The sequence below is a fragment of the Hydra viridissima genome, unplaced genomic scaffold (assembly GCF_058129835.1).
Source record: "Hydra viridissima isolate aposymbiotic clone 2 unplaced genomic scaffold, HvirCarnegie_v1 scaffold_2, whole genome shotgun sequence".
Taxonomy (NCBI): Eukaryota; Metazoa; Cnidaria; class Hydrozoa; order Anthoathecata; family Hydridae; genus Hydra; species Hydra viridissima.
The window spans coordinates 8,579,540-8,607,042 of record NW_028324301.1 but is presented as its reverse complement, the minus strand read 5'-3'; the positions used below and the strand labels follow the sequence as shown (position 1 = coordinate 8,607,042).

The window sequence follows — 27,503 nt, the reverse complement described above, 5'->3', positions numbered from 1 at the left end:
AAGCAAAAAAAAAAAAAAAAAAAAAAAAAAAGGATTTGCGAGGTTAAATAGGTTTAAATCCGCGGTGTGTATCATAGAAAAGTATTACAAAATCATCTAAAATGTGAAAAGAATCAAAATCTGTTAAAAAGACTATTGCAACATGTGAGAAATACAGTATACTTAAAACTTTGATTTAGTTAATCAGTATAATCTTTTTTTTTATATGAAAATTCCTTAATGCCTGCGCTTCCATCAAAATTTCAAGCTGAGTTGATTAAAAACACTTAATCAAAGAAGTAATCTATTTAGTTTGTATGCGAAAGATAAATTTTATCTTGCATGCACTCACCGTTAAAAGTTAAAGCAAAATGGGTGGGAAAAAAGCATATACACAGATTTTGTGTTTGATGCAAATATTCTCAAAAGGTGAAATCTTTTGAATTTGCATGAAATTGTAAATGTTAGTTAGTTCGGTATTGTTTTTTGTTGCTTTTTACCAGAAATAATTTAGAGTAATAGTTATATATATATTTTTAAATAAAGTTACATTTTTTTAGTAGCCTTGCTAATGAGTGATGCTGAGATTGTATATCCTATTCGTCATCATAATGAACGCTCGCAAAATGATTTGAGCACATCAAAGCAGGTGAGAAATGCTTGGTGCAACTTTTATTTTTCTCTGACAAACTTTCATTAAAACTTTAAATTTTAAAAACTGGAAACTTGGTTTTTAAGTTAACGCAAGCAGCATACTTCTTAAGGTGAGTTTCCACTCATCCGTTTTTGCTACGGGAAAGGGAAAGGGATGGGAAAATTAATAACTTGAGCATGCGCAGTGATTAATTTTCAAAATTAAATTACAAACTGCGCACGCTCGCGTGATTCATTTTCCCTTCCCTTTCCCTTTCCCGTAGCAAAAACGGATGAGTGGAAACTCACCTTAAAGCAGATTTTCCAAAATATATAACGCCATGATCTGTTTCTTTTAAACGTTAACAGCTCATTAACATGTTTAATGAAGATATGTTTGTTACCATAATGTCCTTTCAAAAACCCATCAGCATTTTCATAGTTTTTAATTAATATCTGCTGAAAGTTAATTAATTTATTCGCGCGTATTAAATTTACAGATATGTGATGGGACATCTTTAAATCATTTGATTTCAAATTAAAATCATAAAGATCTTTAATCTTGGTTGATTTTTCCTTTAAAGTACTAAGCCATTAAATTTTATCAGTAAAAACATTTAAAACTAGACCATGGCATTCACCATGGTTTAGACAGTTGTTATTTTTTTTGTTATTGTTTTGACAATAACCTCATGCTATTAGGATCCAACATGTTGATAACCTCATGTTTAAATTGCAGTTGTCGGTGAAAATGGGGTAAAATGGCATAGCTAAGCCATTTTTCATATCAAATAATTTAGGGTTTGTTACTACTAACTGTTATTAAAATTCTTAAGACGTTAAATTAACTGGAAATTATCAAAATAATAAACTAAAATTAAAGTCAAGAAACATCTAGTTAAGTTGGTTCAAGAAGGCGTCTCACAGTGGGAAAAACGCTAAAGCTAGCACGAAAAAACTCGTAGTTCTAATTTAAAAGGACATAGAAATCTGAAATTTTGCGCAGGTATATGAATTGGCAAAAGGCTAACTTGCCTAAAAAAATGGACGGTTTAGATCAAGTAGGCGTGGTACCTACTGTATGTGGAAAATATGCATTTAAGTATTGAAGTGCCAAAAACTTTTTATGTAAACAAAAACAAATGGCTAATGTTGTGAGGGCAGCTTTTTTGCATTTAAATAATCAATAGTTTCTTGTGTCAGTTGGTTGGTTTAACTATTTGACTGTTGTATCTATAGTGAGGTTTAAGATTTAGGGAGGTATGGTTCTAGTGTTATGTGTAAAGGGTTAAGGTTTGTTTGCCGTCCTCAGTATATTCTATTGTACAATGTAACTCAATAAACGTTCTATTTGTGTATAATAGTCAGCACTCTTTTATTGATTACGTTTATATAAATGCGAATAATACTCACTTACTCTACTTGCATGAATTATTCCTCTTTCTGTTCTTTTTTTTATTCGAATATCTCTTCTTTATTTAAATCTTCTGGTTTTGTTTCTTTAACTAATATTTGTTCTGACTTCTGTTTAATTCCTTACTTCTTTTTCTTTTTTATTTACTCATAAAACTTCTTGTTTTTGAATGAATAAAAAAGAACACTAAAGTTCTCTCCCTTTAAAGTTCTTCTTTAAAATTTTCCTTAAAAATTTCTTTTACTAAAACTCCATCTTTTTCCTTCTATTCCTCTCCCTCCTCTCTCTCTCTCTGCTCTAATTTTTTGAGCTTTTACAGTTTTTGGTTGTTTTTGGTTGCGATACCTATTCCTAATTTATTTATAAGGCCGGTTCTTCGTGTTTACGTCTTTTTCCAGCTGTTTTTTTTTTAACTTTTCTGTTTTTTTGTTTATGACTCTTCGCGTTTACATCTTTTCCCGGGTTGTTTTTTTACTTAACTTTTCTTCTTTCCATTTTATCATTTACTTACGTGCAGGTTGATGAATCATCGTGTGTACGTCTTTTCCGGTCATTGTTTTAAACTTTTCCTTTTTTTCGCTTTATCATTTATTTAAATGGCAAGTTGAATAAGTCTCCGCGTGTATCTAACTAGGTATCTAGTTAAAATAACAAAGTTATTTTCCGCAAATGTTTATTTTATATATACGAAATTCATCATTTCTTAAATTAGGACTTTCTTAAAGCATAGGATTTTGTTGGTCACACCACGGTATCGAGTCATCTTGTGTATGTCTTTTCTGATCGTTGTGTTTTCTTAATTCTCCTACCTCACCATATGTAAACAAAAGCTTTCATATTATGTAATTGAAATGTTAAAATAGCGAAAAAAAAACTTCATATTTCAACAAATTTAATATATTATAAAATAAACATTTAGAGAAAAAAATTTTGTTATCTTATCTAACTAGATATCTAGTTAAAACAACTAAGTTATTTTCCGCAAATGTTTTATATATACTAAATTTGTCATTTCTTAAATTAGGACTTTCTTAAAGCATAGGGCTTTGTTAGGTCACACCTTAAATATTTTTTTTAAATTATAAGTCATATGCAGAACTAGTATCGGCGTCAAAATCCTCCATGTCTAAAGATTTAACAGCAAAAGTAATATTATTGCTTAAAAGCACTGAATTTTGACGGTGTAACGGTTTTTTGCTGAAACGAGAGGATCACAAATATTTTTGGACAAACAATTACTTTCCATAAGATCGCCTTCATGAATAACAAACTTGTGAACACTGCATAGCAAATAGTACTAAGGGTACTTGGAAAAATCGCCATGAATGTTTTGATTGTCTCTTGTTCCGTTTCCAGGCGTTAGAATATCGACAAGTTAACTGATGTGTGATTATTGAGTATTTATTGTATTTGCTTTTGCTTGTTACATTATAACGTTTTAAGTGGTAGTGCAAGCTAGCCCTTTTTTAAATCGAAAGTCTATATAATATGTGCAAAATACACTCGAAATATCGTATCCAAGCATAAAATGATGACAATCTGTATTCGTAGAGGGTTTTATTTGCTTTTACCTTTTCAATTTTATACAAACATCCTAGCTTATGGTCTAGCACCACAAATGGTACAGGGTTTGAGATTCTTTTTTAAATGCAATCTTTAGTGGTCTACTAATTCGGGTTGACAAAGGTTTTCTTCTGTGAGCCGTAAAAGGACAAAACAAACTGCAAAAAGGTTTTTCGTTTGATGTATTAGGTACACCTCCTTTAAATTTTTGCTTATAAATGGAATGAGCACTTAAACCATCACATCCCCTTTTATATATCTTAACTAACTGTTAAGATTTAGTCTGATACAGGACCTCCTTTTGAACTTCAACAAGCTTGAAACTGTATGATTGATTTAATTTTATAAAACTATTCCTGCAGAATTTTCTGGTACCAAAAAGGGATTGCTTGAATAAACTTTCTTCTTTGCAGCTGTTATGAAAAGATGTGATGGATATATATTAGCACGAGACTGCATCATACGATGGATATGCTTTAGAAACAGACTGCATCAGAGTATAAGATGCCTCCTTAAATCCTCCATCTAAGTATAAAGCTTTTATCCGGTGTATATGGAATAGGATCATTGAGTGGATTAAAAATAAGTTTTTTTATTATTTTGGTATTTTGCGAGATAAAAACTGGTTAGAAAACTTATTAATGGTTTCAAGATCCAGGCCACTCACTTAGGAAACGCATATATATATATATATATATATATATATATATATATATATATATATATATATATATATATATATATATATATATATATTTTATCGTAAAAGCTTGAAATAAATATACTTTTTTTATGTCTTAAATGACCTTCTGAATTGCTTCTTGGAAAAAGTTTGGTTTAGATTTGGTAGCCTTCCGAATTTCCTGATACATTTGCGAGCGGCCAAATCAAAAAAGGGTCAAATTGATTATTTTCAAAAATGTATGTGCCATGTTCTGTTACACCTGATTCTTTTTAACATCTTTTCTTTTTTTATTTACTTTAATTTCTGCTGTATTGGACACATCAGAGATATGGTGGCAATATGACGGGGCTACTGCCCATATAGCTCACCTGACAACTGAACTTTTAAATTAAGCTCTTGGGATATTCTGAAATTACTTGCCCACCACACTCACCTAACTTGACTGCTCCAGACTTCTTCCTGTAGGGGTATTTAAAAGATAGAGTATATCGTAACAATCCTCGAACAACTGAATAACTGAAGCCCATCACCCGAAAAGAAATAGAAGAAATTAACCAAGAAACATTAAGACAGGCGACGATTCACGCCTTAGATAGAGCATGTCTGTATAAAACCAAAAAAAGATTATTTAAAGGATATATTGGGTTGTCCAATAAATCATACCGTTCTATCATTTATATAATTTTTTTTTTGTAAAAAAAACTGGCTTGCCATTTCTAATACTCCTGCTAATTAAAGTTACTTTTACAGGTCCAAATTTATGGAACTCCAAGTTGACAAAAACCAACATCTACGAATATAATCGCAACCAAGCTAAACCCAATGCTGCTTAAGCCTTCAGAAACATTTGTTCCATTTACAAAGAATCATAACAGAAAAAACAGCTCGCAATTGGTTGAGTTGGTTTAAAAAAAATAATCAATTTGAGCTAAGCGATTCTTCTCGGTCTGAGCGCCCAGTGTAATGCAATGTGGAGAGTTTCTCTAAAACAAAAATCGCTAAGCAACTTGAGCAATGACTGAATAAGTTAACTAGTCTTCATAGACAGTGTTTAATCATCTTGGTTCTATGAAAAAAGTCTAACAAAAACGAATAATCGACAACGCGTATCAAGCAAAATCCAAATTCATGCAAAGTTATGCTCTGTGTATGGTGGGGAATGAAGGGCATCTTTTATTGGAATTTACCAAATAGATACCAAACAATTAGTACGGAAGTCTATAACCAACTGCTTAAACGATTAGCTGCAGCTGTCCAGCAAATACGACCAAATAGTCCTAATGAACTAATCTTGCAACATGACAACGCCAGACCTCATAAGACAAATCTCATGAAAACTGCCTTTTAAGAGCTTCGATGGTAGATTTTTCTGCATCCGCTCTACTTGCTCAACATCGCGCCTTCTGATTTCATTTTGTTCCACCATGGACCTATAAGAGATAGACGTGCAACCTATTGTTTTTTTTGCGAACCATGCTCGTTGAGTATTGTTACAAATCTTTTGTTTTAAACAATAGAAATTAAATTATATTAAAGTCTGTCGGATTCGTCCAAAATTTTTGGTCTCGTCTAACCAGTCACATCAACTTCCTTTTAGTTATTCAAGATAACAGCAATAGAATCAGATTTTATGATTATTTTATATAGATAGACATTCTTAACATTTTAAGAAATAACGCTGATGATAATATAGAAATTGAGATCATTTACTTGACTACTTAAGTACATGTATAACTAGAGATATAATAAATAATACAAAATATCAACTAGATTTGTAGCTACCTAGAGCATATTGGTTTTATGTCCAGGGAACTACTCCATCTACTCTATTGCTGTAGACTTCCAGTTTATGAATATTATAGAATTTTCTATTTTTATGTTTAACAACAGAAATATATACAGTTCAGTGGCGGATCCAGGAAAAATATTGACTGTAGCAAAAGTAAAACCAGAGAACCACGGCAACAGTGGTGTAGCTAGGTGACGAAGGACCTTTTTTTTTTTTTTATTTTTCATAAGATATAGATACCCTTCAAAAATTTAAAAAGTTTTGCTGGCAGAAATTGTTTAATTCGGCGGTGTTACATAATTTAATCTGATCTATTAAAGAATGATTGTTTGCTTTTAACGCTTGATGCAGCTCCGTTTCTTTCATTAAAAAAGTTTATAAACTATATATAAAGTAATTTCAATTCAACCAAGTACAATTTTGGTTTTTTGCTACACTTGCTACAGGTTCTCGGTTAATGACTTTTAGTTCTTATATAAGACCTCCTTGTAAAAAGGTGATATTAAATATGTATTCAATATTATAAATCCACGGGGTTAAGCTTAGAATTGTTTGAAAACATGACAAACAGGATTTTGCTACAGTTGCAACACATAATTTGCCATTTTATATCACTCTCAGTCAAAATTAAGTAGCTACGCTGCGAAATGTTTGACATTCTTACAAAAGTTTATGAACATGAGAGACAAAACCCTATAAAAACTCGGGTTTTTTTTAGCGAAAATTTTATTTTTCGATTTAGTAAAATTAGTTAAGCTACGACAGCGGCCAAAAATTGATCTAAAATTTTTCTGTTACCTTACATAAATATATATATATATATATATTTTTATATGTGTGTGTAGAAAATAATAATAAATGTAGTCCGAGTTGACTGTAGCAATTGCTCCACTTGCTACACCCTGGATCCGTAAATAATTAAGGGGAATATATATTCGATTAGCTTTCGACTTAGCTTTATTTAGCTTTTCGGTTCGATTAGTTTTCTGGAATCGAATGTTTTGCGGCACGAACTTAATAGACAACTCGATAATTGAAAAATTAAATAAAATTTATTTCTTAATGTGTGTTTTCTGTTTATGAAAGAATAGATGTGAATTATTCAGAAATGAAAAAGTTTTTTTTTTAAAACGGTGAAATTGTGACCATTGGGCCACCTTGTGTGACTAAAAAAAAGAAAAAAAGTTTATTTTGCGATGAAAATGCGAAATTTCGAATGTATTTGTTTTTCGAATTCCTTAAATGAACTAAAATAATAATAACATAAATTAAAAAGAGGAATTAGCAGTAAGTTAGAAGCGGGCTGAAAAGGTTCAGAGGAAGAGAATATAGTAAAAAGATGACAAATTATGGCTCATGTTGACGAAATCAGTTATGAACAACTGCATTTAAATTAAAAAGCTTAGTAGAGGAGAAAAAAACTTTTGCTAGGAATATCAAACACTTTGTTGGAAAAATTCATTTGTAAACAAAAAAAAAAAGCATGTCTTCTAACTTAATTGCTGTGCAGGGTCAGGAAGCATAACATAGCCGCAATAATTTTTGTGCAAATTAAGGCAGTTAAATTTTACGAAACAGTGAAACCACTAAGTGAGTAGATATGTTACAGTGTTAATTATAGCAAAATAAACTTCCTAATTTAAGTTCAAATGAGTAATAGAATTTAGGTAGTCATCTAATTTTTGAGAATTCCTTTAGGATGGAATTCATGAAGAGTATGTCACTTATGAAGTTAAATCAAAGAAGACCCATTATGTTATGGACCTGAAAAAAGCTGAGTAAGGATAAAATTTCAATAACATTTACATAAGTCTCAATTTGAAAAAAAAAAAAATCTTATCTCCACCTATTTATAAAAGATCGGTTTTGATTTGTATTTGATTGTCTTTCCTAATGATTTATGTACAGTAAAGTGCATCAAGGATTCATATGGCTTAAGTCTAAAAAAAATGGAAAAGAAGTTGCTGTTAAGGTTTGTTTTTATTTATAGACACATGTAATTCTGTTGTTCAGAAATGTAATTTCAAACATTTTGACCAGGACTTATAGATCTTTAGCTAGAGCAAAAAAGTTGGTTAGTTTAAGTTATCTTAGTTAAAATATGTGTGTAAATATATATATTTGTATATATGACTACAGCATTATCCTGAGCATTGTTACTATGAAGGCAAAGTTCGTGGAGTTAAAGATTCATATGCTTTCATCAGCACTTGTAGCGGAGGATTAACGTGAGGATTTTTAGATGCATTTAAATTGTGTATGTATGAATGTATGTATGTATGTATGTATGTATGTATGTATGTATGTATGTATGTATGTATGTATGTATGTATGTATGTATGTATGTATGTATGTATGCATGTATGTATGTATGTATGTAAATTTATAAATTCATCTCAATGGTTTATCCCTGCAAAATATTCATCTGAAAGAGCTCTTGCATAATATATCAAAGGAAAATTTATGGAACATTGTTGTATTTAAATGCAAAGTGGAGCCAAATTTTGAAATACCAATATTTATCCTAGTTGCAATGTTATAAGAAAAGCTAAAAAGTATTGCAATCCAGATAAGAACCTATAGTAGATAAGTGTAGAAAAAATCAACACAAAAACTTAATGAAAATGAAGCTAAGTCAGAAGGATTTTTCTTTTCTGTATGTCTAGTCTCTTTATAGTTAACCCTTTAGTTGTCAGGTTTTATGACTAAACTCTTATCCTTCATTTACAGAATTTTGATGAGCTATCAAAAAGTTACTGACAAAAATAGGAATTAGTTGTAGAAATATGTTTTAAACATAAATTAAAATTAAACCTAGTCAATAGGATTTTTTTGAGATGTAACAGAAGCATCAGCTTTGATGTAACAGAAGCATCAACTTTGCATGCACTGATAAAATACTTTGAACTTTTCTCCACATATTTTATTGTCTTGCCACAAAAAAATAGAAAATTCTTGAAAATCTAGAAAGATAAGAAGGATTTTAAAGGAAAGGAAAAAATATATTTAAGACAAGTTAAAAAACAAAATTGGATTACTAGTGGGTTTTAAATCTGCCTTTGAAACCATGAATGATGGTAATAAAACTAGAGGGTTTTTTCCAAAAAACTTCCCTTGCCTTTTCTTACTGACATAAATGAAAGCTTCATAAAAAGCATTTCTCTTATATTAAAAATGTCTTAAAAATGGATATAAAGTAAATACATATGATGGCTATAAAATAAGAGGCTGCTGAAAAATATGTAAAGCACAAGAAGATGAAAAATCATTTGTAGAAAATACACATTGACTTCTACAATTTCTTTTACTATTTCATCTCAATATTACAACTGTTATATTTAAATTTTAGAGGAACAATTGATGATAGCAAAGCTCGATATGACATAATACCACAGGTAGTAATATCATAATTTTTTTATATATATAATAAAGCAATAAGTGTCTTGAGATTTTTTCTGTTTTGTATCTTTCTAAAATTTTTCAGAGAAATGGAGTTGGACACTACTTTCGCAATGTTGATCATCTAGTAAAGAAGACTTTAAAGCAACTGAAGGCTTCATCATTTTACAGTAATGTTTTAGTATATTAGTTTGTTAAAGTTGATAAGAAACCTGCTGAAGATCTATTGGCTTTCTACCTTTTATTAAATGTACTTATAGTTACAAAAATGTTTACTTATTCTTTAAGCAGAGATTTTTTACACATTTTACACAATAACCATTTACGAAAACATAAAAAGGTTTATAGGTTTTGAGTGTGCTGCTCTATGATTTTAAGTTTTGATTCATTATATCTAAATAAAGTTTTAGCTTAATAGAACTTGAAAGTGTTGGCATCATGAAAGTAATTAAAGTCAAGACATCTTGAATCAGAGTTGATAATTACAGAAGTGTTTAACTTTATTATTGTTTTATACTTGAGAGTATAATCCTCTGCCACAATTTTGCTTCATTTTAGTAAAATCCATTTTTTACAGTATGATCTGTTTAAGACGGATTGGAGAAAGCATTACTATAAACAATGATTATGTAGGCTACTACAATGTGCCAAACATTAGGAATGATACTCTTGTTAATGCAATAAAGTACAATTAAAAATAGAATAGTCTTTACAGAATCTGTGTGCTCAAGCACTTCTAACATATCAAATATAACTAGTTATTATAAAAATAGGTGAGGAGCCCAAAGTTACAAATTGTTAAAATTCTACCAATACAATGACAGCAGTAGAATAGACTATACAAACGTATTAACAGTTGCGAATTTTGCAAGTGAGTAGAAATGAAAAAACTCTTTTTTAAGACTCTGGGTATTAGAACATTTTCTTATATGTTAAAGGTTGTTGTGTGTAGGCGAGTGAGAGGGGGACAGGGCCTTAAGTCATGTTTTATGAGCCCTGTGAATGAATAATACAGTCTTGTCTCATAAAGCTATTAAAAATTTCCAATACTGTGTATATTTTTAAAGGATTTTCTTATTTTTGTAACAAAGTCTCTGTCTTTTAGAGGATGATAAATCACATAAAATAACAAAAAGAAGTTTCTCATCATCAGATGTAAGTTATAAAAAGTTAAAGTTTTAATTTGTTCTCTTTTAAACAAATTGACTATTTATTTGAAGTTTTTTTCTTCAGGGTCCCATTGAACTGGTGAATGTTGAACCTCAATACCTTCCTTACATTACCAGAAACCAAACTCGTTTTGTTGAAATGTTTGTCAGCTGTGATCACAGAATGGTAATAAAATTGCCAACAATTTTTTAACAAAAAAATTTTTTTTAAAAAAAAACTTTTTTTTTTGTTGTCAAATTTTTTTAAGTGCTTTGAAGTATTAGTTAAAAAGTTTTTTAAAAGAATGTGTTTTTAACACATTATTGTTAGGTTGCATATCACATTTTTTGCAATTTATCGCTTGAGAGCGGGTTGCATAAAAGTATGCTTTTAGTAGACTTGCAGTAGAGAGTGTGTACCATACAAATATAAGTCTGTATTTGCATTTGTAAAAATTATTTGTTTATTATTTTTTAGCCATATAAATTACCCATATAAAAAAGTATTTTGTCAATCAATAATCATAAAGTAAATATATTTGAGTATAATATTAAAAAAACTTCATTAAAAAAGCCAAGTAGTGTTAGACTTATTGGAATTTTACTAAATATCCCAATATCTGCCAATTTTATAAGCATTATAAGCATTATAAGTTATCATCTGTGATGTATTATACATGCATAAATCATATTACGTTTTGACTAAAGATATTTTTGTTAATGTTTTTTTATTTCCTTTATTAATGATTGAGTTTAAATTGATTTTTAATTGTAAAATGTTTATCTTTTTTTTTTTTATTTTGAATTTTCCTCTAGCTGCCTACGTACAATAACAGTCGTTCTCTGTTAATTGAAAGAGTCTTAAATGCATATGCTCAAGTTGACAAGGTGTGTTTTAGACAGAAATGTTTTTCTAGATAAGTTATAGTTATTTTGAAATGCTATAAAATTTATTGGTTTGTTACACTATGATCTTACCTAATTATGCCATTCTTTTTAAACTTGCACAACTGAACAGCATTGAAGAAATTTTTTTTTTTTGCATTTTTAGAAAAAAAAATTTCAATTTTTTTAAGTGTCAAAATGAAATTTCCATATCTAAATGAATTTTTCACATGGTGAATTCAGATTGATTAATGAAGTTTGTCAGTTGGTTTAGTTTTTACGCAATGAGAAAAAAATAATGCACTACAATTGAACATGTGCCATATAAATTTCTAAAAGTTTAAATTATATTGGCAGTGAATGCATGAAATAATCTTTTATATATTTATCAAGAATAACTACATAAGTAAACAAGTTCAAAAGTTTAACTTTCTCATTAAACTTGTCTTCAGTTTTTCTGCTCTTTATACTTTTGTTTTGTTTTCAAAGAAGAATGATCTGAATGAAAATTGTCCAGCAACAGTCTCCTAAGGTTGATGGTCTCTGTTTACTTTAATATATTTTTTCGAGGTGCTCTTTATGCTTATCATTCACTCCATAACTTGATGCAAAGAAGTTCAGATAAGTGGCTAGAAAATAAATTTGAAAGCACATGTTTTAACCAAGGAGTTTGATGACACTGAAATGAATCCTTGTAGCCTTTTCCTTGCCATACAACAGAAAAGTAAACTGATCATTTTTAGTAAATTTGTAGATCTGTTGGTTAAAAAATTTTTACTTACTTTTGTAGCACTAAATGTTGGAATTTTACCTATTAGGTACAGGAAATCTGATTTATTCTAGTCCATTGCATTCGCCATGTTTTTCATTAATCCCAAATTGATTTGTGATGAAGGTAGTATAACCTTTATTGTTACCTGTAAGTGTTGGGTACTTAACATCTTTGTTCCCTGGTAGTAATGTCTGCTGTAGCATTCAGTTTGATATTGTTCAATTTCTTCTCACAGGTCACTTTGAGTTGCTCTAATTATAAAAAAAGTCTAATAAACAAAAAACTGTTTAACAGTTTAGATATCAATTATGAGATTTTATTCTTTTGTATTATTTTGTAAGACATCAATTATGAGATTTTGTTCTTTTGTTTTTTAAAAAAGATCAGGTTTTTTACTACAAGGCCAACAAAAGTGCATGACCTGTTCATGTACTTAAATGTAAATTACCAGCTCATGTACTTTTGCTGGCCTCATTCCTGATTTCAATGGCACTCTCAGAAAAAGAACCTTTACCCTATTAGATACTTAAAATAGTTAAAGAAAGAAACAACATAAACTACCATCCTATCCCCAGACTGTGACATTGAAATGACTTTAAAAAATGATTGCTAGAAAGCCCAAACAGACCTTTACATTTCTGCTTGAAAATTTATGTATTTGGTTTCATGGTTGTCATATCAATAAGCAGGTCCCTGTTGAACAGTTTTCCTTATATATGTAATCAATATAGTTCCATTAATTGTGTTGTCAACGCTACAATAAAAATCTCTTTGCTTTTGCTAAACTCTTAAAACTTACAATTGACTTTAAATGTACTGTTCTGAAATGTGCCTCTGTTTTTGGTCTTTTTAAGATCAATCATACCCTTCTTCTTACAGTCTAAAATGCAATCTGAAAAAAAAAATATGTATATCCTTATATATATGTACTACCATAGATATATAAAACACTGGATTCGGCATAGCCATATCTGGCCTTAAAAAAAAATTGAAGCCGAGCATTTTTTGAAAATATGACGTAGAGTGAGGCAAAATGTTTCTACACAAATGAATTCGTATTACTTCAGTATTATATATTCAGTATAACTTCACTGTAAGATAACTGTTTGTTATTAATTGTTTATTATACGAATTCGTAAACAGTTTAAAGTAGCATTTAAAATGATATAGCATTTTACTTTTGTAATTAGGTTTAATAAAAGTAATTATGTATTAATAAATTTAAATAAAATTTATCTAATCAGATTATATAATCTTTGTCATTAAGTTATTTGGCTCAAGACTTGAGACTATTAAGAATTTATCAGTATAGCGTGAGTCAAGAGACCTAAGGAATTAATAATAAACAGTTATCTTACAGTGAAGTTATACCGGCAAACAAAATATACAGTCTAAATGTTGAAATTATGTTCCTGTTGAATATTGATTTGGCTTTCAAAATATAGTATTTTCAAAAGACTTAAAACAACTATATATAAATCTATATGTGTGTACATTATATTCACTATAATATATACCTATATTTATGTATATTGTACATGTTTGGTTTACTGTATATTGACAAAGACTTTAATCTGTTGGATTAAGGTAATTTTTTTACAATATAATGAAAAATACTGGTAATATTAAGGACTGAAAATAGTTTGTATGTACCAGTTTATGTGTGTGTGTGTGTGTGTGTTTGTGTGTGTGTGTGTGTGTGTGTGTGTGTTTGTGTGTGTGTGTGTGTGTGTGTGTGTGTGTGTGTGTGTGTGTGTGTGTGTGTGTGTGTGTGTGTGTGTGTGTGTGTGTGTGTGTGTGTGTGTGTATATTCAGAAATAATTTGCATTATTTGCAAATGTTTTGTAATGTGTTATTAGGAGGAACATAAACACTTTTTTATTGATTTAAAGTTAAAGAAAAAACTTGAACTCCAGTTTCGTGAACTTTAATGAGACATTCAGAAATAATATTTGCTTTTTCTTTTGAATTAAGTCCATCTGTTAAAAAATATGCTACTGGGATCTTCCAATGTCCATTAACAGCAACTAACAGTAAAACAAACGCTTCCTTAACAACACCATCACTGTCATCATTAAATCCTGTTCCATAATCAATATGATTTATGTCCATCCCAATCAATTTGCTTTCGAATTGACATTTCATCCATCATCAAACTGCATTTAATTTTTTTATTGAATTCATCACTTTTTAACTTTAAAATTTGGAATGCTTCATGAGTAAACCCTGGTTGTCCATTAACACTTCTATACCATCGTCTCAAAGTATCTGGATGAGGAAGACAAGTGTCAAAGGACTGTCTGACAAAATCATATGCTTTTGCTGAATAAAAATGTAATGTTAATGCAAAAGTTTGCAATGATGGAGGATATTTTAATTTGGCTTTGGATTTCAGTTTTCTTTGAATCAAACCTTTAGTTTCAGGATTAAGACTACTTAAAGTTGCTGTGGCTTCATCACTAATCAAACATTTACCTTGTAATTTATTGATCACATTTTGAAGTTTTGCAATTTTTTTGTTGAGTGTGCACTTTTGTTGCATTACAAATCTGATATGTTTTTTCTGTGATTTATATGCATCTAAGACAAAAGACAACTTCTTTTTGACAGTTTGCAGATTGTCTGAATCAAATTTGATGCAATCTCCTAAACACAATATCTTATCAGTACTAATCGTCTTTTCCTTTAAGGTATTCTCTATATTTATCTCAATTTTTTCTTCTTTAATCAGTTTTTTTTAACTCTTTCAGTGGGTGTTTTCTGAATATTATGTGTAGCTGGTTTTAAATGTTCTGGAAAATCAAAAATTGTTGGTACTGCATCAGATTTAAGATATTTTCTCAAGCAGAAACCAGATGTTTTGTTTTCATCAAAACAATCTTTAGAAAAATGATCTGAACAAATATAACTTGCTAAAGAGGGAACAAAATTATTTCATTTTGTTACAAGAAAGAACCCATGCTTCTCTTTTTTCTGTATTTACAGGAAATCTATTTAAGAATGCATAGCTAAGATTCATTATACATACTGTGCCTGTCTTTTAAAATCTACATAGTAAAATTATATTGAACCTTTATAAATAAAATGTTTCAAATGTATATAAACTTCTTTCTTACCTATAAAAACTTCTTGAGACCCCTTAAACAGATCTAGCTGTACATCCAAAAGCACTGCAAGAATTAACCATTTTAAAACTAATACCAAATCTTGAAATAAAAAGTACATAAACATATATGTATATTATAGATAAATATATTATACATAAATGTAGATGTATAATTTTGTATTCATTGTTAGTCTTCTAAAAATTCCATATAAATTTTAGATCATACAACCATGTAGAAGATATTGTGTTAATTCACAGCATAACATTTTAATAAAATTATACACTCTTTTAGCATTTTTTTGCCTCACTCTACGTCATCATGGTAAACTTTTTTCGGCTTCAATTATTTCTGTCTATGCCGGATCCAGTGTTTTATATATCTATGTGTACTACAGATGTCCTTTTAGTTTCCAGATTGTACTAGAGTAGTTTTAGTTTCCAGATTTTACTGCAGATGTCCTTTTAGTTTCCAGATTGTAATCTGATAAACTTAATTGTCAACTTCTAAGATTCAGAGTCCTGCAGAAAACATAAGTTATTGTAAGAAGTATTACAATTGCTTGAAAACGAAAAATTGTTGTAAATAATATAGTCAGAAAGAATTTTCTCTACTTATCTACCTAGTATAGTATGCACCTGGTGAACTAAACTGCACTTGACCAATTTATTCTATGTTTTCTAACTTATTTCACATCAGAGATAAATGAATAAGCTTTAAATAATCATTGTGAGGCTAAACTTCATCTTTTATTAAGTCAGAGAAACTGTTTGGCATGTCATGACTTGTTTGATCTGATATTTCTGAATTAGTTCCCTTTCCACAGCAACAGTGTTGTGGAATTCTCCAATTTCAATGAGTTAAAAAATCTTTTAAAGATAAAAACTCCAATATTCACTGTCTATACAACTTCCAATATATGAAGCCCAGATGCAAGAAAAAAAAGGTTTTTTTTAGTAATGCTTCTGAATTATGCTTTTTGTACTGTTATAAGTTTAGTATTATTGCATCAATATAGATTACTGTGCTTCAAAAAAAAAAAAAAAAATGCATTGCTAATCAGTTCACCATTGCCTCAAAGCCAGCTTCACCATTTTAGAATGGAGCCACTAAGATTAACAATTTTCTATTTTTGAAATACCTTAATTTATGTTGATTTCTCAATGTAAATTTCAATTTGCTCTGTTAGGCTTATCAAGCTATTAATGTACGTTTGGTAGTGGTTGCCATTGATATTCAAGAAAATAAACCTTCCTTTCAACGTTTCTCAATGGGTGGTGAAGAACTAAGCTCATTTAGAAATTACGTTAACAATGTAATTAGAAAAACTTCATCTTTTAAGGATGTTGACTTTGATGATGCCATGTTTGTAAGGTTAGTCATAGACCTTTTTGGTTTTTCTTTTTTTTATTCACTCAATCTAACTTCAAAATGTTTTCATATACAACATAAAAAGTGGTACCTAGCAGTCTCTAGTTATTGCATAAAAAAATGGTCTGGTAAACAATACATTTATAAGAAAGTGATTATTTTGTACTATATTTAAATTCTCATTAAAAAAATTAGTCTGTAAATCTAACTTTTTTTTAAGAAGCTTTATAAGTATTCAATAATGATCAAACATAAATTAGATAATTATTTTGCTTGAGTGAAATTTTTTTCATTGAGAACTGTAATTTTTTAATGGTGACTTCTTGCAGTCATGAAGGCTGGTCTGATTGTGCTGGAATGGCTTGGGTAAATGCCATGTGTGGTGGAAATGCTAACAGCGTTAATGCAGTAATGTATTTATTACCAAAGTTATCTTTTTATATCATATTAAAGTGGCACATTTATTTTTTTCTAATTTTTGTAAATATATAGTGGGATTATGACAGCATAAGTGGTCCAACAGTTGTACTTGGTCATGAGTTCGGACACAATATGGGATTTAATCATGATGCAGGTAAGAAGATTGCTCAAGTCTAACTTTTAATTAGTCAAAACACTATTTAATAAGTTTTTTATAATGTCAGACATGTTTTTATGGTAGAGTGGCATGAACTATTTCTGTCTTACTTTTATGCTCAAAATATAAAAAACATTTAATCTGTAATATGTTTTTCATAAAACAGCACTGTTATATGTTCTCTAAATTAGAGATAGTTTTGTTAATCTGAGAGTTTTGACCAAAAAAAAAAAGTTATTGTTTTTTGTTATTTTTTAAGACTTTTTTTTAAACAATTTTTGGCATCCATATAATTTCTGGTTAAAATGCTTTAAGCATACTTTCTTGCAAACTATTTTATGCTCCTAAATATAATCTTTTAAAAATCTTTTTATCTCTTTAAAACTAAGTTAGTAATGCTTTTTTAGAAAGTAAAAATCACATTAATTTCACATTAGCAATTCATTATTTTTGTATAAACATTGTTCATAATTTTATTTTATGATTGCAAAACACTCATGATATCTTCAGATCTTTTTTTCCTTTAGATACTTGCAAATGCTTAACACCAAGAGGATGCTTTATGGGAGGCTCAAAGTAAGCTATAAATAATAATACTTCAAATATAAATATAACTATAGATTTTTAGTACAAATATTGTATTGTGTATATATATTTTCGAAGCAGGTTATAAGGATTATCTCATTAAAAAATTTTGCAACAAATGTGGCATACTGGACCATGTTATCTCCAGCTCCTATAATGTGGCATTCAAAAAAAAATTTTTTTTATGTAAGAGTATTTGCCCTGTTTTTATAAAAATTAGGGTTTCTGACATCTAGAAAAATTGCTAGTGCAAAAAATGCGGTAAAGTGGTTAGCTTGAAGGAACCCTGGGTCATTTAAGAACTTAGAACCTTTTAACAGTTTTTTTTTCTTTTTTAAATTAACAGTATTTCAATTTACATTTATAAAAATTTTGTTATATAATAAATATGAACTCTCTTTAAGCTGTTAGATTGGCCTCTGATTGGTGTAAAACAAAATAACAATATTTTAAAAATTCATACATTACCACTCACAAGATTCAGACCACATTAAAAAAAGGTTGATTTCATAAACTTAAAAACTCTTGTTTTGTTTATTTTAATATTAATGTAAGATAGTATATATTTATGTACACTACGATTAATAATTACTTGATTGACACTACTTTTGCAAAGTTTTCAATGTTTAACTTGCAATTTGTGGAGAAAAATGAAAAAATCATTTGAATTATCTATTACTATATTATCATATTTTCTTTAGATTTGTAATTGACTCCTTATAGCTGTAATTTATTGAAAAAACAAAACTTTTTTCACAACCCCAAAATTATACAAACACTGATTAATTGGAATTGAAACAATCGCAAACAGTTCTAAAATTTTTATTTCAAAAAAATTCAAGTTTTCCAATATTTTGGTCTGTTGCTCGATAATGTAATAGATCCAGATAAAATTAAAAAATTTTGAGGATTGCTGCAGGTCATAAATCTTTAATCAACAAGAGTTCATCTTGTCCTTAACTTTAATGTAGACGTGCTTTCAAACCATAAACAAGATTGCTTTCCTGACAGAATCCAATATTCTCACATTCTATATTGAAATTAGCAGTGTATTTGGTTTAAAGTTATATATTAAGTTATGATTAGATTCATGAGTATTTTTAATGGAAACTAGAAATTGGAACAAATGTGCAACAATGTTCTAAATATCTTAATAATTCAATTGTTCACAATCAATTTATAATTGGTTGACAATTTGAAAGGATAAGTGTATTTTTTTCATATTAAAATTATTTCATGTTAAAATTAAATTCAATTAAAACTATTTTCTTTTAAAATTGTTTCACTTTAAATTTGTTTCACTTTAAAATTTGAATTTGTTAACAATATTTTCCCCTCATTTTTTTTTGTCACTAAGATCACTCTACACTAAATTTAAGTTAACAGTTTTTTGTTTAAACAATTAAGTTTTCTTCCATCTATTTTTTTCTTTTAGATATTTTATAAGTGAAAATGTATTTTAGATCAAGTAGACCAGGATTCTCAGACTGTAATATGGATGAGTTTAAAAAGAATGAATATCCCTGTCTTTCAGATTACCCGACTGCTGTATGTATAATAAATTAGAACTTTTAGCTGTTTAAGTTGTTTACAAACTATTCTTGTGTTATTTTTTCATGGATGTTAGCTTTGTACAAAATACATAAATGCATAATAAGATGCTATAATAAGAAGATTAAAAGTATTGATTAAAGAAAACAAAATTGATATTTAATAATAACAATTAAACAATAGTTTTATTGTTATGAAGCTTTATTGTCTTTTTTTTTTTTAATTGTATTTAAAAGTTATTTTATTGCTAATGTTAACTTTTTACTTAGCCTTTGACTAAAGTATGTGGCAATGGAATTCGTGAAGGAGATGAAGAATGTGATTGCGGAACATCAGAGGTTTTTTTTAATTTTACAAAAAAAAGTGAAAAAATTTACATTCAAAAAACAAATTCAGTTTCCAACTTGATAAAAAAAAGCAAGTGTTTTGTAAAATCTTGAAAAAGATTTAGAGAAAAACTACTGTACTGATTGGTACATATGCATAGAGGGTTAAAGACTGTTTGGAGTGATAATGACCCATGGGGTTTTTGGAATACTTTGGGAACCAATTAATTTTTTTGATAATTCTTTTTATATTTTTAAAGCAGATTTAACTCCAAATGCATTAAAGCTTTTAGAAAACATCATCTTTGAGTTGATCACAAAATTTCTCAATTTAGTGCAGACACCTTGCATGAGCATTTGGATAACAGTTTTTGTAAAATTTTTTGACCCCAAATTTGATGGAATTGATTGATGTCTACTTTCATTTTACCATTCTTAAACAGCTCATGTTTCATGCCTGCCCAAAATTTTTCAATGTGACAAAGTTGTAGCACATTAAATGGATTTATGCTTTTATGACAAAATCGGTGTTATTTTGTAATACCATTTGATTACACTTCTTAAGTAATAGCAAGATAAAAAAACAAGCCAGAAGGCTTGATCATCATGCTTTTGGATCACATGCATATAACATGCGTATCATGGGCAGATCATCATGCTTTTGGATCACATGCATAAATTACTCATTTAAACCATCAATAATGTAAGCTTCAGAGTTTGTGTTTCCAGTTGTGAAAAATGACTGAGTTTTGAAACCACAGCAACAGATGGCTTGCCAAACCATCTTTTTCTTGCCAAATTTTTCTGTTTTAAATGCTTTTAGCAAACAACAAGCTTTGTTCCTTTTGAGAATGTGCTAAGTTTTTGGCCTGGGGGCGTCAAACAATTGCGTTTTATCATTTATTATAATGTACTTTTGATATCCTTAACACTTTTCTTGTAGTAGTTTCAACTATGTTTTTGGCCTTTGCTGTCTTCCAAGGAATATCTGCTTCCTAGAACAGAGTACCCTAGATTTGGATTGCTCCCTCTGATTACCTTTTTCATCAAGCTTTAAACATGATGGACCTCTTTCTTGACTTCTTTCTTTCCAATCTGCTCCTTCACTCCATGATTTGATGAAATGACTGACAGTTGTCTTTTGAACTTAGAATACTTTTTTGCTAGCAAATGAATTTGAACTTTATGATATTTAAGCCACTTTTCCAAAATTATTAATTTAGGTTTTATACAAAATGGAATGTCTTTTTTTTTTTTTTTGTAAAAGTTTTAAAACAGCAATTAATTTGGAACTAATTAGATTTGTATATTTACTTCAGATGTGCGAAAGAAATGGGGACAAGTGTTGTGAGCCAAGTTATTGTGTTTTAAAAGCCTATGCACAATGCAGTTACTCAAATAATCCTGAATGTTGTTCACCATCTTGCTTGGTAATTATTTTGAGTTTTTTTACCTATCTGATTTTATATGTTTATATGTACTATAAAAAATTAATATAGAAGTGATAAGAAGATAAGTTAATAAGAAATTTGTTTAAAAGAAATTTGTTTAAAAGTAATAGTATGCATAAGCCATGAAAAGCACAATCATTATCTAAAGTTATAAAAGTTTAAGTTTTGATAGTCATTGTGACTTTCATGATTCCATATGACTTAATCAGATGGCAGATGTTATGATACTTGTAAGGTAATAAGAGATCTGTATTCTTGTTAAGTCCTAGTTCCGCTTTTTTTTAATAATTTCTTAAAAATTTAACAAAAAGGTACATATAAAAAAGTAAGGGACAAATTTAGAAAATTTAGGTGATATGGCAATTTAAAGTATTAGAAAATCAGTGAATGGCTGTTAATATGTATAAAAAAATTGATATTAAAAAAATTTATTCTTTATAATGTTTAAAAATGATAATTAGCATGTGAAAGCCATGAAAAGCACAACCTAAAGTTATAAAATTTTAAGTTTATCCATATGATTTAACCAGATAGCAGCCTACATTTAGGTGATATAGCAACTTAAACTATTGGAAAATCACTAAATGGTTGTTAAATAATCTCTTGGATTTTAAAGAAATTTAAAAGCTTTATTTCAGTAGAAACATAATTGACATGAGTTGCTTTAAATAGCCTCAATAGAATTCACAGAACATTTCTGTTATATAATAGTGCAAAATATGTGCTCAAATTCCAATAAAAAGCTGAGCCTAATTTGAGAGCTATCTGTAACTTTGGTAAAGCAAAGAAAGTTTAAAGTACATTTGCATATTTTTAAAACAGCATATAATGAATAAAAGGAATGAACAAAATATTGCTAAAATAGAGCATGTTTTACTCTATTTCTCAGTTATATGCAAAATATTTTTATTACCGACCCCCCATTTTCATTAAAATTTTGTCATAATGTAGGTAAAGTGATAATTTTTCTAGAACTAACACATATTTCTGCATTATTAGAAATTTGAATGCATGATTTTATGAAAAAACGGTTCTACTTATGCGTATGTGTACAAATATTTTTTAAATGAGAAATACTTTAGAAACTTTAAATTATTGCAATTCAATGTGAAGTTTAAGCTTGTAAAGAGCTCATAATTGCTTCTAAGTCAAAAGATCGTCTAAGATCTGTACTGGAATCACAAGTGTTCCTGTGGATATAATTGAGATTGAGATTTAGTTTTAATGGCAACTAATTTTGAAAATCCATTTTCACATATATAGGTTGATGCAAACTGAAACAAAATAATGGTTGCATTTTTCTTTAAACCAGCTTATTCATTTCCAATTGGTAATCCAAATTTTTGACAAGTCAAACTTAAATTAAAAGCACATTGTTTTGTCTCTCAAAACATCAATTAACAGTTCTTTTTTGATATTTAATGGGATATTAGAATTTTTTACATTAACCAAAACTGGATCACAGATGCAACCTTTTCTTATCTAAATATTTTTTGAACCTATTTGTAAAGTGGTCTTTCAATTCCATCAAATGATAGGAAATGATGTTTTAAAACTTGTTATAAAATGGTTTAATGTGTTTTGTTTTTTTTTTATGATTAGTTCAAAAAGCAAGGCACTTTATGTAGGGAAGCAGTCAGTGAATGTGATTTGCCAGAGTACTGTGAAGGAGACAAAGCAACTGTATGACAAAATTTTTTTTACATGTGTTTTTCTCCCCATTTTCTTCTGCAAATTAAAAAGCTTAGGTAATAAACAATCGATTTGAATCAACTTCCTGCTTTTAAGTGTCCTGTTGATAAAACATTTCGCAATGGAATTCCTTGTGGCAATTCTATTAAGGTAATTGCTTTTGTTTAACTGAAGGTGTAAATTAATCTATTGTTTTGTCTTTCATAAGCTTTTACAACATGTTGGCAAATGTGTTAAAATAATTTTTATTGAAAAAAAAAAAAATGGTTTAAATAATTATTATTAGAATAAAAATGACACTGAAAAGTACATTTGCTTAACCCAACTTGTCTCATTTTGATTTTCTGCACCAAAATTAATGGACTGTGTTTTACTCTGCTAATATTGTTAAAACCAATTTACTGCAAGTTTTTCTTGCCTTTTTCTTAAATATGCAAAAAATCATTTTAGTCTAAACATTTTAAAAATTTTTTAAAGTTATTGAAATTGAAAGTAACAAAACTGAAAGTAATTGAAATATTATCATTTCAGTTTCTGCTTGGACCTATTGGTGACTCTTCAAGTTCTATTTCAAGACTTTCTCCTCCTATAGTTGCTCAGTATTTGAAAGTTTTACCCAAGCAGTGGGGTGTCGGGGATTCTGCATGTTTCAAACTTGATGTTCGTGGCTGTCCAGCTGTTCAAGGTTGTTTATAGAAAACAGTTAAAAAAGTTTTATATTTTGTTTTTAAATTTAAGAAAATAAGAAAATAAGACGATTTATTTTTATTATTTTTGAATAATGCTGTTTTTTGAATTCTTGAACAATCTTTGATTTATGCATACATTAGTATAGATATGATTAAGCTTGTAGAGAAGATCCTTGGTAATTAATTTTTTACGTGCTTATATCTGCATTTGAATTTAACTAGTTAAGAGGTTGCTAAGCATTTGCTTAGTATAAATGGAATAGAAGTAAAAAATCATTTAAAACAATCATTTTTTTCTGGATCATTCTTGATAAATAAAAAAAATGTTCCTTACAAATCTTTCTCTTTTACTAGAAATGTACAAAAGCTGTTACAGCATATTCTGTATTTATATAAGCATCAATTGTATTTAGATTATGTCTTTCTCCCAACTTCAATAACTTCTGCTGATTTATATTACCATTCTCCTTTTTGTATTACCCCAAGTATAACCAGCTGTAGTGCAAATGTACCGGATGGAACTGTTCTAAAGTATATTGACAGGGACACTCACTCAGGTCACTGTGAACATGACTACATGAAGTTTTTGTTTGCTGCTGATGGCACATTGACCCATCAATGTAGTGGTAAAAAAGTTTGTATTGATGCAAAAGACTTTTTAGTTTTACAAACAAATTGTGTTGGTGAGACACCAAGATTCAATAGAACAAAAGTAAGACTTGAATTACTTCATTTATGTTTAAATCAGTAATCTTTACTATGTTGCAAATTTAATAAGCCTGATTATTATGACAAGTGTTTCAGTTGCGTTTTATATGAAAGTGAATTCATTATAAATTATAAAATTGTTTTGTATTATTTGAAAGGAAAACTCACTTCAGCACATTCAGAGTAAAAAATGTGTTAGTTGTACAGCATCTGGTGGAAGATGGCCAACTCATGACACTGCAGCAGGATTAGATAGTTCGTGTGTTTCAACTTATGATCGAAAAGTTATCATCATTAATATTCTGGGTAAAAACTAATTTGATTATCTTTAAAAGCACAATATATTACAAAGACTTTATTCATTTCTAATGCATTTTCTCTTCCCAAGTTTTAAGTGTTGAGCTTTTAGGTGTTGATTTTTGTAAAAGTATCCTATAAAATCTAACTATCAGATTTTCTGATTGTTTTGATTTTTTCTCTTTATATATTTTAAAAGAAGCAGGTTTGGCAGCACATTCAACCCTCTTAAGTTTGTTGATTTCCACTTCCCCCCAAAATCATACTTACCATCTAATGGATTAATTTTGAAGCTTAGACAAATGATCTATTTTCTCAACCAACAAATCGAACAATTTTACAAGATACTTTTAACTTTTAATAGATGCAGGAAAACTTCTTAGTACAAGATTGAAGTAGAAAACTTACATTCTCTTTACATTTCTTTTTCTTTATGTTCTAATAGAGAGAATGATTTTAATGCGAAGATGATGGAAAAATGGAAAAATATTGAATATGAAAAGGAGTGGAAACATTTCTTTTCAAAGAGAAACATAAACGCTCAGTTTTAAATTCAATGTTTCAATTTAATACAAATGTTTTCTAGCTTTTAATTGTTTCTTTCATTTGTATTCTAATATATATTATATGTAACATGTTAATATTAATAATATATAATATGTATTATATATAATAATATATATTATATACAATATATATTAAGCACTCTTGGTGCTTGGTATCATTATCTTTGAATAGTCAACAAGTGAAATTAAAAAAAAAGTTATACTATAGTTTACATGTTATTTACATTAAATATGTATTATATAATTATTACATATGATTTATATATTATTATAATGTTTATATACTAATTTACATTATATATCTTATATATATTATAGTTTTATAATTACTATTTTCAGCACAAGTTCACGGGAAAAAACGCGTACTGATAAAATGCTAAATAAATGTACAGAAAAATGATGTTTAGTTAATCATTATTTGAACCACTTTGGAAGGTGTACATTATACTGTCCACATAAACTACATTTGATTGATAAAGAATGCATTAAAGTGCAGATTAACAACAAAAATGACTGAGTTACTTTTTTTTGTTATAATTAAAATATTATTTATTCTAACAAGCTACTAATGTTCCTAAACAAAACTTGTCTGTCTTGTTTTTTTGTTTTCTTGTTTCTTATGACTTTTTTTCTTTGAATCATTTTTTTTTTTTTGATCTTTTGTTTTTGTTGAGGACCCCTAATCTGATACAGTACTCAAATCTTTCTTGGATAAGACATGTTTTAAACTTTTTATCTTAATTGCCTTACAACTATAATTGCTATTCCGAATATTAGTGATAGATTTGATGAAGCAATAAAATTGAACAATGTTATGTCAGCAGTAACTTACACCACAAAATATGATTAATTTTAATTGTGTTAATGTTGCTAATACATTTAAAAAATAACGAAACTTATTTACTTCTGATTTTTTCTGAAATTCTTTTTGTATTTTAATTTCTTAATGAACATACCAATGCTTCCCCTCTCCCTTACAATGAGTTTTTTTTATGAAAATCAAAAACTAAAAAAAAAAAACAAAAACAGAAGAAAAAAAAAATCTTAAACAATCATCCACCATCAAATTCTTCAGAAGGTGGTTGACTATATCTTCGAGTTCCATCATATGGAGGTGGGTTAGATGGAAGTCTATCTAAAGTAGGTCCGCGGGCAAGGTAACCCATGCCATCTACTTTAATTTCAGGGTAACCCATGTCATCTACTTTAATTTCAGCATAATTTGAATTTATTGGATTTGGTTTTGGACCCCCACCAGCACAAAATTGTGCATTTGATCTGGGTCTTAAGACTTTTTTAAATCACATTTAGTAAATGTGCTTTAAGAAAGTTAAACACAATTAGTAAATGTGCAATGATAAAATATGATCTAAATGCATCAGTTATTTATGATGACATTATTTTTAGCACGTATGCTTAGAATGTATCACTTCAAGTTTTACACAACTAAAAACAGCAATATTGTGTCAGCAATTACTTAATACTCTTGTTAGCTAAGTGCTACTTTAAGTTTTTTAACTTGTTACTTTGAAATTGAAAGTCATTTAAATTTCAAAATACTGTGTGATGATTAGACATTTGTGAATTAAGTGATAAAATTACTTTTATTACAGATCAGTTTGTTAAGCTTTTAAAGGTTTAAATCATGCTTTAATATGATTTTCATTATGTTCATTTGAAAAATGTTTTTACATTAGATTGTGATGTACCACTGGGTATGAGTAATAAAGCATTACCAGGATCAGCATATACTGCTAGTAGTGTATATAGTAAAAAGTATATACCATCAAATGTGGTGCCATATAGCCAGGGTTGGTGCCCTAAGGTTGACATAGGAAGTTGGTTTCAAATTAATTTTGGAAAGGTGTTTTACAAATGTTTTTAAAAATTTTAAAAATTGCTATTTTAAAAAACTTATAAATAAAAATGGATTTGGTCTATCAATGACAACCAATATTGTATTAAGATGTTAAATTTAGTTTACTTTTTCTTTTTTTTTTTTCCTAAATTTAAAATTTAGTTCATAAATTTCTCTGAAATAATCTTTATAATGTTTCAGGTTGTTAGAATAGCAACTGTGGAAATGTTCTCAACTTATTGGGATAGGGTAACTGGCTATAGCTTACAGTATTCTTCAAATAATATTACATGGTTTGACTATTTGGAAAGTAATGCAAATGCAACAAAAGTAAATGAATTCTATTTTATCAGTTAGCTATCCCAGTTTATATCTCATTTGTATATATTTAAAAATTATTTGTTTTGTTTTAAACTCTATTGTTTGGTTTCAAAACACTTGTTTTAAATTACTATGAATGT

At 28.6% G+C, this 27,503-nt stretch overlaps 1 protein-coding gene across 3 annotated transcripts in view; it reads left to right on the top strand.

The window, feature by feature from the left end:
- The first annotated feature begins 234 nt into the window (after positions 1 to 234).
- Positions 235 to 27,503, top strand: part of LOC145180575 (uncharacterized) — a 40,257-nt gene continuing 12,988 nt past the window's right edge. The window contains exons 1-24 of one of the 3 annotated variants that reach the window (XM_090078571.1): positions 235 to 408; positions 543 to 628; positions 7,762 to 7,841; positions 7,972 to 8,035; positions 8,203 to 8,291; positions 9,413 to 9,458; positions 9,548 to 9,632; positions 10,568 to 10,617; positions 10,696 to 10,797; positions 11,427 to 11,498; positions 16,561 to 16,745; positions 17,072 to 17,150; positions 17,235 to 17,316; positions 17,847 to 17,895; positions 19,368 to 19,452; positions 19,725 to 19,793; positions 21,101 to 21,211; positions 22,835 to 22,915; positions 23,021 to 23,074; positions 23,456 to 23,609; positions 24,027 to 24,325; positions 24,480 to 24,627; positions 26,882 to 27,048; positions 27,244 to 27,372. In XM_090078571.1, coding sequence (XP_089934697.1) covers positions 351 to 408; positions 543 to 628; positions 7,762 to 7,841; positions 7,972 to 8,035; positions 8,203 to 8,291; positions 9,413 to 9,458; positions 9,548 to 9,632; positions 10,568 to 10,617; positions 10,696 to 10,797; positions 11,427 to 11,498; positions 16,561 to 16,745; positions 17,072 to 17,150; positions 17,235 to 17,316; positions 17,847 to 17,895; positions 19,368 to 19,452; positions 19,725 to 19,793; positions 21,101 to 21,211; positions 22,835 to 22,915; positions 23,021 to 23,074; positions 23,456 to 23,609; positions 24,027 to 24,325; positions 24,480 to 24,627; positions 26,882 to 27,048; positions 27,244 to 27,372 — 2,424 coding nt within the window. In that variant the 5' untranslated portion in view covers positions 235 to 350. Of the gene's footprint in view, positions 409 to 539; positions 629 to 7,563; positions 7,654 to 7,761; positions 7,842 to 7,971; positions 8,036 to 8,202; positions 8,292 to 9,412; positions 9,459 to 9,547; positions 9,633 to 10,567; positions 10,618 to 10,695; positions 10,798 to 11,426; positions 11,499 to 16,560; positions 16,746 to 17,071; positions 17,151 to 17,234; positions 17,317 to 17,846; positions 17,896 to 19,367; positions 19,453 to 19,724; positions 19,794 to 21,100; positions 21,212 to 22,834; positions 22,916 to 23,020; positions 23,075 to 23,455; positions 23,610 to 24,026; positions 24,326 to 24,479; positions 24,628 to 26,881; positions 27,049 to 27,243; positions 27,373 to 27,503 lie in introns of those variants that run through there. The other 2 variants (XM_090078570.1, XM_090078572.1) reach the window with 2 other exon arrangements.